The sequence below is a fragment of the Lissotriton helveticus genome, chromosome 8, assembly GCF_964261635.1.
Source record: "Lissotriton helveticus chromosome 8, aLisHel1.1, whole genome shotgun sequence".
In the NCBI taxonomy this organism is placed as follows: Eukaryota; Metazoa; Chordata; class Amphibia; order Caudata; family Salamandridae; genus Lissotriton; species Lissotriton helveticus.
This window is the reverse complement of record NC_136069.1, coordinates 1,687,040,709-1,687,053,887: the sequence shown is the minus strand read 5'-3', so window position 1 is coordinate 1,687,053,887 and position 13,179 is coordinate 1,687,040,709. Positions and strand designations below refer to the sequence as shown.

The window sequence follows — 13,179 nt, the reverse complement described above, 5'->3', positions numbered from 1 at the left end:
GTGCCAAATACAGCTTTAAAGAGGTGTTCCATTCTTGCTTATCTGAGGCAAAAAAGTGGTAGAACCCCTCAGCTTTAGTATCCCTCCTTCCTCCTTCAATCAGATGTCCAGCATCCCCACCTTCCTCTCTTTCTTCCCCTCCACTTCTTGGACTGATGCTCATCGCCTCCATCCAGGCCTCTTGACATTGAGAGTCAGTTTTAAAAGGCCTGCTGATTCTTTTTCCCTGAGGCCGCCAATTTCCTCCCACACATACCTCACTTCTTTGAAACTCTGTTCATATCTTTCTAGACCTGATAAGATGGCATGTTACTGGTAAATATCGTTTACCACTAATCCGGAAAACCACAAGCAAACGTTCTCGTTGTAACAATGCATACCATTACTCCACAAGTCAGAACAACAACTTGCGAAGGGGTCAGAAGGTGTTGGATTTAAAATCCAACACCTTCCCTACTGTTGCACAGACTGGAGTTGGAATAGTAAATTATACTATTCCAACATCCAGCGCCCCCCCCAGGAGCAAGTCGTGCTTCTAACTTGCAGTGTAATGGTATGCGTTCTTACAAGGCAGTCATTGTAACAACCACGTTGTAATTGTATGCGTTGTAACTGCATCTGTAATAAGATGGCATAATCATACGACTGCACCTGGCGCCAAGCTAGGAGACACTGTATGTTAAAACATCTCACAGGCTTAAAGGATCAAGACTCCCTCCTCCCCCCCAAGCCATCACAGGGCCTTTAGCACTGGGACCTCCTTCTCCTTTCTCACGCACTGCCAGTCACTAAGGGCTGCATGCCAGTCAGTGTTTTTTGCCTGCCTTGCCACTTCAGATAGGAACCGGCAATATGAAAATCAGCCTTGGTCCTGCTCCAATAGTCCAGGCCATGTGCCCTCTCAGTGGGAACAAAAGCAATCCTGGATGGGTTTCGGTCTTTCAGGCCTCATCCATGAAAGGCAGCATGGATGCCCATTGCACCACTCTAGATGGGAGTAACCATATGCAAATCAAGCTTGGTCCTGCTCCAGAAGGAACAGTCCAGCCCAAAGTGCTACGCCAAGGTCCTCTCTGGATGAGAACATACACAACTGCGGGTCGCTTAGAGCTTTTTTGGGCCTCATGACTGAGATTCAGGTTGGATCCTATGACAGAGTAGGATGGAACCCTGGTCTGGGTATATATGTTGCACTTAGGACGTCACACTGAAACAACAAAAGCTGATGAGTAGAAGGTTTGCAAAACACTCAGTCACCAGACATCGCTTGGGGTTGCGCATTCAGATTTCTTTACATGGGCTGAACGTGCCTATGTGATATGGTTTTCGCATGTCCAGCGCACTCATTTGTGACATGTTGATCACAAGTGATGAGTACTGCCTTGTGTGACAGTTTTCAGATGTGAGAGGTGCCCCTTTGTGATGTTCTTCACTTGTGATGAGTGCTTTGTGTGTGATATGTTTTTTCACAAACACCTCTAATGCATAAGTTATTCTTCACTTGTTAAGTATTCATCTACTGTTTTACGTTGTGCTGAGTTCTCCTATGTATTCATATAGAAACGGGCGACCCAGTATACCCTGTGGGCGTGGGTGAATAATTGTCTGGTAACCGGTGCCTACAAGGGCTGTATTAGAAAGTATATTTAGATAGAATTCTCTTAATTGCTTGTGAGATATCTAATCATGACACAGAGAAACCAATTTGGAGCACAATGGTCTATATAATTAAAGAAAGAAATCAATCAACACAACTGGGTGTATTTTTTAATTTGTTGTATTTCACTCAAAGAATGATAGTTTCATTAGGGGTTCAAAACAGTACTTCAAAATTATTGATAACAGAACTGAAAAGTCCTTCACAGTTAGCTTTCGCTAGTTATCAATGCACATTAATCCATTTCAAATAGTATAAAGTATGGGGACTGTCCTAAACATAAAAACAAAATCTCCCACATTAAATCATAACAAAATTAAAAGAAAATTGGGTTAGGACGTCGACGTTTCAGTCTCTTCTCAAGTGCCTCTATGAGACCATCTTCAGGACAGACTATTTAATGTGAAGATCAAAGACCCCTTGATCTGCGAGTCAAAAGCCCTGAAGATACAACAATCACACTTTTACAGCTATGAAGGGCTTGTAGCAGTACTCACTGAGTTGCTTTTGCCCTCGTGCTGGTCTCCGTAATATGACGTATTTCACAAGGAAGTGCAGGAGGCTGAGGAGGATAAAGGGTGGTGGCGCGGGGGGTCGGTTGTTGTACTCCTCGATCAGGTCGTGGCGCTGAAACTTCCAGATCTGATCCGTGTGGTCTTGGACCTCTGCAAAGGTATAGCTGAGGGACGAATGTAAGTTTGTCACACCTTTTCATGCACATCTCATAGTCCTAAGATCAAGGTCATTCGAGAAGCAGAGACAAGCCTCTCTGTCACTTTCTGCTACAACACTTAATTTTTTCAAAGCTCTCAATCATCAAAAACCTTAGGGGCTCAGCCCTAATCTTCTCTTGGATGAACTGCTAGGTTACCCTCAAGGGTTCCAGTTAAGATGTGATGTGATCTAGTGGCCACACTGCAAACTTGCATTCTCCAATCAAAAACATTTTGATGAAACTTGAAAAATTGCTTTATCTCCCAAAGACTTACTTATTGTGCAGTTCTCAGAACAAACTATATCTCCAGGTAGTAGATTTGATATACATACCTATATTCTTCTGCTCAGCATGAAAGCTCCTAGAGGCCATTCAATTATCCATGTTCTGTTATACATTCTTTCTCACTCACACTCTTTTATTTTCTGCATTACTGTCATTTTGTGGGTTGTTTTCATCCATATGGAATTCTCACACAAAATCTGGTCCTGGACATTGGGCACTGTACACAAAGTCTTAATTTCTCACCAGACATTCACTCTGAATAAAGCCAACCTTTAATTGAAATTATAAAAAGGTGCAAGTGCTCTTAGGTTCACTCTGACTCCAGAAAGTGATTTCACTAAATCACAAACATTGAATCTTAAAGTAGGCACAAGATATTTACCATACTGACTTCCACCCTCCTGCGCACATTTGCGGACTCATGAAATGTATTTCCAGGTCCCCAATGGACCGGACAAGTTTTTGCAAAGCTCCACACAAAAAGCAATTTGGAACCTCAAGTACCTGCAGCACCTAGTCCTCGCCAGCAAGAGACAACCTGCCAGAAGTTAGACCTCCCCTCAGAAAGCAAGAGCCCACCTGTGCTTATGAGAGGGCTCACCTGCAACTAGCCCTCCCACGGCACAACTGCTACCTTCATCTGAGGTGAGCTCTTGTTCGCTCCATCCATATCCAGGTGAAAACAGAGAACAGTGATAGGAAGGGGGAAATCGTCTCCACGTCATGGAACCACCAGTGAATAGTGTCCTCACCAAATGGGTGAGTTGCCACACTCTATAAATAATTGATTAATTGACTCTCTTTGGGTGCTTTACTCTCTACGCCTACTCAAGAGGAGATGGTGGGTTACCAAGAGACCCTAAGGCGAAGTGTGCATGTTACAAATGTAGTCAGTAAGGCACCACATGGCAGGAAATAGCACAAAACAATGTTATGACAGAGATGTTACTTAGCAAACAAATAAATCTTTACTTATAGGTTGGCAGAAGAACAATAAAAATTATGACGCTCACAAAAAACAGAATGTTTATCACTTCAAGCTGAGAAACAACCCAAGCATTATAATAATCCTTAAAAGATTGGCGCTAGATAAACCCATAACATAACACCCGATTAACAATGTGATTATATGGGCAAGCATCAAACTGGCTTGACACTTTGACTCCTCACATCAGTGGTTGGCTTGAGGGTCTAGTTTAGGTGTCAAACTGCAGTCGTAGAGAAGAGGTATCCAAGAGGAAGATACAATGCATCTGATTGGATATCATGGGCCCGATTCACAAAGGTAAAGTTAAACCAAAAGTCTAACTTAGACCAAAAGTCAATCTTTACTACTTTTCAGGTATTCATAAAGGTAAAGTTAGACCAAAAGTCTAAGTTAGACCAAAAGTCTAACTTTACTACTTTTCAGCTATTCACAAAGGTAAAGTTAGACCAAAAGTCTAACTTTACTACTTTTCGGTATTCACAAAGGTAAAGTTAGACCAAAAGTTTAACTTAGACCAAAAGTCAAACTTTACTACTTTTCAGGTATTCATAAAGGTACATTTAGACCAAAAGCCTAACTTAGATCAAAAGTCAAACTTTTCTACTTTTCAGGTATTCTTTAAGGTAAAGTTAGACCAAAAGTCTAAGTTTAGACCAAAAGTCCAACTTTACTACTTTTCGGTATTCACAAAGGTAAAGTTAGACCAAAAGTTTAACTTACACCAAAAGTCAAACTTTACTACTTTTCAGGTATTCATAAAGGTAAATTTAGACCAAAAGTCTAACTTAGACCAAAAGTCAAACTTTTCTCCTTTTCAGGTATTCACTAAGGTAAAGTTAGACCGAAAGTCTAAGTGTAGACCAAAAGTCTAACTTTACTACTTTTCGGTATTCACAAAGGTAAAGTTAGACCGAAAGTCTAACTTAGACCAAAAGTGTAACTTTACTCGTGGAAACTTACCTTTGTGAGCACAGAAAAGTATTAAAGTTAGTGTTTTGGTCTAAGTTAGACTTGGGCATAACTTTACATTTGTAAATTGGGCCAGATGTATTTTCATTCTGCCATGGTCTTGTGAAGGCCTAGGGTTAAAGCTGGACACACCTCTGTGGATTTGAGCCTCCATCATTGAGTTTCCCCATGATGTGGTCCTAAAACCAATAAGGCCTGACAAATCAGTCTGGGAAAAGGATTCGGCCCGAGTCCCAAAAGTTATTTACAATACCAAAGGTCATTTCAATAGTGTTTAGGTATCTAGTTAGTTGGGTTACCAGGGATCTGATAGTTATGGTGAACATGCTTGTGAACTAGGACTAGTCACAAGGGTGACCAGTTAGGGGCTCTTCTGGTCTAGGTCTATGCATGAGGGCTGGGTGTAGGTGAAAAAGCCATCCCGATCAATCTCCCCAGGGGGTATCAAATTTCAGAGGTGCAAATGTTGGAACTGGTCATTCACAGTCAAGATGTTTGGTTGGCAGAGAAACCCAGGAAACTAGGGGAAGTCAGAAAACTCACAGGGTTAACCAGTAAGGTCTGGGGTCTTGGATTTGTGGTCACGAGCCACAAAGAAAGACAAAGACAAAATTTGCATTGTGAGAAAGAGAAAGGGTCCCTGACAAGAAAAGAAACCCCCTGACTCACCTGAACATGGCGATGAGAAGGTTCATAATCAGGATGTTGGCGAATAGTAGGTAGAAGCAGAGTAAAATAATAGTCAGCCACTCAGGGAAGAGCGGGTTGCCCAAGTCATCGGCATAGGCGCATTTTGGCAAGTTCTTGTTGGTTCCATTAATTGTACATTTGGTTACATCAAAACTCGAATCTTATAAATACAAGACATTCTGTTAAAAACGACTTTACATTACACATTCAAAAATACACAGGAGTGCCCAAAGGCATGAATCAGAACACAAGACCATATAGACACCCATTTAACAAACATTAATACACATGAACAAACGTTGTGCGCCTCACACACTAAAACCACAAGAAAATGCCAGTACTGATAATCCATTACAATTTTACTTCAGTGGTGCCTAGAACAAATCTATGGCAACAATAGGCGGCCTTTTACTTAATTTGAATTTTATTCACACAATTTTTCATTTATTGGGGGATCAAAAATATTACTTTTTTTGAATATACCAACAAGCTTTATCAAAAAAGAGGACAATAAACATTATAAAATATCCAACCGTACTAATATTAAATACAAAATCACATCAATCACTCCATCCCTCCTACTTCCTGCTCACATCTCACATTCATTACCCATTTATAACCCATACTCAACTCCAAGCACACAACCACAATGTATATCACAACCTGGCTAAACAAATCGTTTACATCTAAGTCTTATACCAGGGATAAACACCAAACATCACCTATTTATAACCAATAATCCTTTATAGTGCACAATACAAAATAGTGATAACACATTTTTACATGCATCAGAACAATTCAAAATGCACAAAAGCAGCCATTAGCTATTGCCTAAGATTGTTTGGTAAACAACACGCAAGGTCGACGCGTTTTGAGCCCACTCCTTAGGGGGCTCTCGTCAGGACCAAAGTAACTCTAAAGCGGCAAATATCATTCCAGTACTGGCATTTTCTTGTGGTTTTGATATATTAGGCTCAGTCTGGCTGATTGGAGCCTGGACCCTTTATTTGTCCTCACTTACTAACGCACAAGTGTCTGCTCACACACACTCATACACGCATGAACGTACACACTAACAGACTGACATCCGCATAGACTAACATCGCTACATGCTAACACACATGCATGCGTCACACACAACCATCCACACACGCACATGTGCACACACACAAACACACCCAGAATAACTCTTGGTGCAGTGTTAATGCACTGCACCAAGCACGCTAAAATTACCTGGAGCAAAATGTTTAAGCATTCATCAAGGCAAACTTGCATTTAAAGAGGATTTTATATTCATGAACAAATAGTGGGTTATTTCACAAATCTATCACCCATTGGACCACAGATATCAGCAACTTACTTCTCACATAAACAGGCAAACCTGCCTGGCAGGCTCTTCCATTCACTCAGAGCTAAGCCTTTCTCTCAGTCTCTCACAAGTCATATTTTAGATGGAGTTTCAAGATTTCTGCTTCATTATGAGGAATTGTTCAATGCTCAATCAACAGAACCCATGCTCAGTGATTGAGGCTTACCCTATCACAATAATAGCAAAACAAATCAGTTTCCAGCATGCACTATCTAAAAACACAGAATTCATCCAGACATAAAATACCATGAACAGCTCACCCCTGTCCCAGCACCTGCCCTCAAACGTGGTGGGACACCTACCAATTCCAAAACACTTGGCGCACCACAATACAAGCATGCGCATCAAAGAGGACAGAATGCCCAACAGTGAGGTTCGGGTCGGCGCTTCCTGAAGCAAAGACCCATTACCCAAGGTGAAGGCACTGTGAAGCAAGAGACTGGTGGAGCTAGACTAGTCTTTAAGTACTTACGTTCAACGTCCATTGGGATCTGTCCAAAGAGGATGAGGTATGGCTGATAAATCACATTACGCAAGATCCAGTCCAGGCGATCCTCGTTGTGGACCAGAATGGCCTGCTTGGCCACGCCATATGACACAATCCAAACCGCCAACAGGAAGAGGAAGAAGAAGATGTCCTTCATCTGCCGGCCAGAAATACATGGAAGGTTAACATGAACTTGGTTGAACAAGATCAGACCTCAGTTTATGCATGCACTTCACTGGCTGCTTACCATGCGCTGCATCATGATTATCTTTGGCCCCAGGACCTTGCTGATGGTAAAAATGTGCATGAGGCGGACACAAAATATGATAAAATCCAGAGATAGTAAGATTCTGCCCGCATAGAAGGTGAGTGAGAAGAATCTGACAAATGGAAAAAACAATCCTTGTTACTCATTGCTGAACTCTGTTACAGAATAACATGGTGTGGTCAGGAAAGTCTCAGCTCTTTAACATGACCGCACATGAGCCAAGGAGATGCAAGTGCAGCATGCATGCAACACACAAGCCATTACTGCAATTTTGCTGCAAATAACTAAGCCATATGATGGGCTGTCATGAATCAAATGCTCAGTATTCTGCAGTTTTTGGTAGGATTATCAGCTTGTGATTGCACATCCTTGGAGAGTTTGTTACTGAAAGCAGACACGTCAGTTTTTATGTGCCTCATCACTCCAAGCATGCCAATCCCAACCACAGCCAAGTGTTACAAACAAAACAGATGCAATCCACACACAGCATTCAATAAGAATACACCATCTTGCAGCGTTATTGGTTGTCCTAATGCAACACACACTATGAGTGGCAGCCTGAAATAGCATATTTTCCAAAAGAAATGTGTTTCTGATTGTGGAGCCAACTGTAGTACTTGGAAGTGGCAATATTGATGGGCAAGCTAACCCTCTTGGAAGAAAACTTTACGATGAGTACGAGTGCACAGAGATACAAAAAAAGGCCATCCGATGGCAACTGACGACTACTGTTACAAGCGGTATCAATGATACTCCTCCATGAAACCAGGATGGAGATTTGAAGGACAATCTCCACAGTCAGCTATTTTTATATATTTTGTTCAGCACGATAAGAGGTTTAATAAAAGACATGAAATGACAAGGTACCGATTTTTAACTCAGACTGACTGATCACAACTATTGTATGTACCTCTCCTGGAGATTTAGATAGTGATACATTCCTAGAATTTATGAAGCACTGCTCCTCCTGGCTCCTGTCAATGTTCTATTGTGTAGAGTCCAAAGGAGGCGGCCCACTGGCTCTCCTGGAAGCATCTTCTACAAGGCAAGTACATACAAATTCCCTATTGTGTGGCTTCATCTTGTGTGCAGTGAGGATGCAGCATTTAATGCAGTCGCTTCTTTTTAAACTGCTGTGTGTTCACCTACCTACCACAACCTCTTTCCATGGACTACTACACATAATTTTGACTGACCTCTTACAGATGCATGTTCACTGTATTTAGCTTTAGGGTTGTATAGTTACAATGAACAGTATATTCTGATTGGCTCTTGGACAGTTAATTTGGAATGTTCAGGCTCTCAAACCATAGACTAACCATGATGAGATAGGCAAGCACTCATCCTTAAACTGGTCCATGGCATGCTGCAAAACACCCCCACAATTGTTTGTCAGCAAGTGTGGAAATGGATGCCGGAACGGTGTGTCTGCCTGAAAGTACTTTGGCACATTCGGCTGAAAGTGAAATGCAGTATGTAGCCACAGTGTTGCCAAACAATGCAAATGTGCAGAATCAGGATTTCAATTCACATTATTATGCAATTCTGATAGGTCAACTAAGGTCATGAATATGCACGACTTTGAGTACCCAGGATACCTGAACTTTACTTCTTAAGGTGCATTACACAACAAGGAAGAATGACATAGATAATAATGTGGAGAAGTGTGGCTCAATGGTTAGAGCGGCAGACCGACCCTGATGCAGAGGACTGGCCCGGGACCAGGGTTCAATTCCCACCTCGGCGAGTCTTGGGCTCAATTTCCTCGGACCTGATAATTCTCGCCTCGGTGCCTAATCTAATCATGGGTCCCACTCTGGGCAATAGCTTGCTTAATCTCCACAACGCCCCCAACAGCGCTGGGATGCCTGGCTTCACCTTGGGGGTGCCCAGGAGAGGGCATTTCACAGGGAAAAGCCAGGAAGGGTTCCACAGCGGTATGCGTACAGCGCCAAGACACCTAAGGGTATAAGTGCGCTATACAAGTACGAATTCATTTAATTTCATTTAAATTCATAATGCTACCACTGTACACCATAGAAACACATATAGTGAACTGAATGTTCGGCAAATGCAGCAAATTGTGTCATCACCACATGAAGCACGCTTCAGCTTGATGGGTGAAACCTCAAAACAAGTTTTGCCTCCTGATATATGTATATTTTGCACCACTCTAATGCACTGCTTATAACATCATATTTTACATCACTGATGACATCTGAAATCCAAGGCGGTTCATGTCATAATTGTGAGTTACATATAACTGGTTAATTTCAGAGTTTATGGTTTTTAAACGACAGTGCTTTTCCATTGGATTTCTACGTTTTTAAAAATCTTTCTACCTTCCTCAGCTATACCTCAGCTTTAAGCTTTGGAGAAGTTATTTTATGTGTGATGCCAATGGGCTGTGAATGGACTCCTGCCTCAATGGGTCTACGTGTTTCTGTGATGTCTGTATGACACAACCACGCTTTACTTTCCCATGTGTTCCTTAACAATGCGGACGGAACAACGAATGCGTCTGAACCACACATTCCATTTACAGCGCAAGTCGTTATGACGACTTGCCTTAGGGGGGCGCTGGACTTTGGAATAATATAATTTACTATTCCAAATCCTGTCCCCACAACAGTAGGGAAAGCTGTGGACTTTAAAGTCCACCTCTGCTTTACCTAACGCATGTCGTTGTAATGACTTGCATTGTAAATGGAATACGTGATTCAGGCGCATTTGTTGTTCCGTCTGCGTTGCAAAGGCAACCCGTTGTTCGGCGGTCGTGGTATTTGCTGTTTCCCTTCTGTGATATGTAATCGTCAGTAAGATCAGATTACTTTCTTCAGGATCTGAAATATATAGTCAGATCGCTAACTGGCGTGCATGTAAAACTAAATACTATTTGTGTAGTTAATTAATTTGGTCAATCAAACTAATTCACACTACTTTTGTTATTCACGTAACATATGTTACAAACCATGCTGAAATACTACCTCAGTGAATAACTTGCCATTTCAAAAAGAGAAACGTAACTACTGTTTGCAATTTTTTGGACAAGTGTACTTGTGATCATACCTACGTCTATAATGGTGAAAATCACACAAGTGCACATGCAGTATCTTTATCAGTTATTTTGTTGCTTTAAGTTCAACTGGCATACCATTGACATCACACCTTTGTTTTCAACCTTGCCTAAGGATCCAAAAATAAATAGGATATGGTACAGGATACCTGCAGGCAATTTTAGATAGGAATCTCTCTCCAAGAAAACGAAAAGCTCCGCTAACCCTCAGCGTGATGCACACCCAGATACGCTAGGTATCATGTATGAGGACCCGAGGATGATGCATGCCACTAATGATTCTACTCTGTGAGGGGACTTTTCAACAAACAGGGATACCCCTACTGGGAATTTTAGAGAGGCTTAAACAGTAAGAGTTCTCTCTCCATTGGTCATAGGAATTTCATGCCATAGGGAGTAGAGTGAACTCATAAATAAACTTCTTACAACCCCTTTTCTTGATTGGTTCTAGTTACATTTAGGTCAGAGTTTCCATAGTAAAATCGTTTTCGTTTCTTTATAACTTTGACACAATTTTACGGATCTTTACAAAACTTTCCAGAAGAAAGTTCATCCACCTGGACTTCTTCATGAATAGTTCCCCTCAGAACCCTCAAGCTTCTGGGCGAGGGTGTCTCATAAGTGCATTTTCTCATGTTAATTTCCATAGGAGATTTTTCTCTCCAATACAGAATAAAGGCATACATGCCAACAGACCCGATTCTGGTGGGAGACTCCCAATTTCAGATGCACAAATTGGCTTTATTTTAGCTGTCTCCCGCCTGAAATTGCCTCTGCTTCAATAGAAGTCAATGGGAGAAATATATTCTCTGATTATTTTTTTAAATCACCCACTTCCAGCTACTAAACTATTGGCATGAAAGTAAAGGGCTGAATAGAATAACATCAAATTTGGCAACAAATTAAAACTTTACCCAGAAAGCTTGCCTTTTATCATTTGGTATAAATCTCTTCCACCATTTGGAGAAATTAGCATTTAAAAGGGTGCTCTAGATGGCCATGAAGGAGTTAATGCTGGAAACATCTAGAGATAGCCGGACAGTTGGTGTCCAGGTATGCTCTGATTGGCTCATTCAAAGTGGATGAGCGGGTCCTGATTGGCTAGCCACACCATGGAGAATATGTTGTGAGAGCTAATACAGGACTTGGAAACTTAAGGCCAGATTTAGATCTTGGCAGACGGGTTACTCCGTCAAAACGGGGATGGATAGCCTGTGTGCCAAAATATAAATCTTGTAGTATATAATGGCCTTTATATTTTGGTGGATGGGATATCTGTCCCCATTGTAACAGAGTAACCCGTACACCAAGATCTAAATCATGCCCTTATTCTCCGAACCCTGGAGAAAAAAAATCAGCTGCCACATAAGGTGGCAGGGTAGGCCCTCAATGCCACGATGAAGTGGGGGGAAAGGTATCATAAGGGACCCAATTTTAAGCCAAAATTAAAAAATGTATATATCAGGTCATGGGTACTACTTGGTCATAAACCAGACAAAACAGGCAGCCACCAGTGTGCAGACCATAGGCCATGCACAGTGGCTGTTGGTAGACCGCAGTGGGTTGGGTGCAGAGTCAACCCACCGTGGACACAGCTGAAGGCTGTACACAGTGGGAGTGTTTGGGTAACTGGGCAGGATTGAGCACCCATGGGGGGTTGAGTGCAGGTCCTGGCCTGAGGCCAGAGGATGTGTGCTGCAGGGGATTGGCCACTTACTCAGGGTTTTGCACCTGTGGGGAGTTGGGTGCATAGCCTGACAACTCACACTGGGGTTGTAAGCATGACTCTAAGGTTTTATCGTCCCATATTGTACCAACTATGGAGGGTAGAGGGTTGTCTGTAGGGATTGGCAGAAGGTCTTATCGGTGGTAAGAGCACAGCTGTAAACCTCCTCACTTAAAATTGCGGGTCATACAAAGTCTTTAAGAGAGTGATCCCATTAAGGAGAATAGAGTACAAACTCCTTTTCGGAGGGTGTTCAAAGTTTAAAAATGGAGGTGACCTCATTAAAGTCTACGAGCCATTTTGTGTGTTATATATGTGTATACTGGTAAAAACAAACATTGGTAATGCATCGGTTTCGCCTATGTTATGAATAATAAGGTGTTTTCATCAATCACCTTCTGGAAAGAAAGAAAGAGCTCCCTTAAAAGTATCACAGGAGTGGAGAGAATGTGGCACAGCAGCCGGAGCTGCTGACAGGAGAACTGGGGATTCTGGTTCGAGTCTCAGCGGTGTAAGAGGGTCAGTTTTACAGACATTAGTAACGCATCTCAATACTGAGTGGAAGTATCGGGAGCAAGAGTGGAAAATGTTCTGCTAATGATTCAGTAAAATCAGACACTGTGGTTTAAATAAACAATAATGAAAGCACTAAATGTGAACAAAATAAAGCAGATGAAGCAGCCGTTTCTTTTCTTTTGATTTGCCAAAACAAACTCCATTGCCCAGTGCGAACACAGTTTCTTTCCTCCAATGTGACTGAGGGGGAGGAATCTGGAAAGAGGCCAGACTGCTGACTGACCAGAGCAAAAGAGAGAGACAGTTTTACAGAGACATTAATATATCTCAATACTGAGTGGAAGTATCGCGAGAAAGAGTAAAAAATTCTGCAAATGATTCAGAAAAATCTGAAACTGTGGTTTAAATAAACAATAATTAAGTCACTAAATGT

At 41.8% G+C, this 13,179-nt stretch overlaps 1 protein-coding gene across 1 annotated transcript in view; it reads right to left on the bottom strand.

Moving 5' to 3' along the window:
* The window catches only part of TRPM2 (transient receptor potential cation channel subfamily M member 2), a 276,857-nt gene that overhangs the window by 80,772 nt on the left and 182,906 nt on the right, over positions 1-13,179 (bottom strand). Inside the window, exons 19-22 of the mRNA XM_078656292.1 lie at positions 7,408-7,540; positions 7,146-7,317; positions 5,284-5,464; positions 2,151-2,336 (exon numbers count right to left, since the gene is read on the bottom strand). Of these exons, the coding sequence (XP_078512418.1) occupies positions 2,151-2,336; positions 5,284-5,464; positions 7,146-7,317; positions 7,408-7,540 (672 nt within the window). The remainder of the gene's footprint in view (positions 1-2,150; positions 2,337-5,283; positions 5,465-7,145; positions 7,318-7,407; positions 7,541-13,179) is intronic.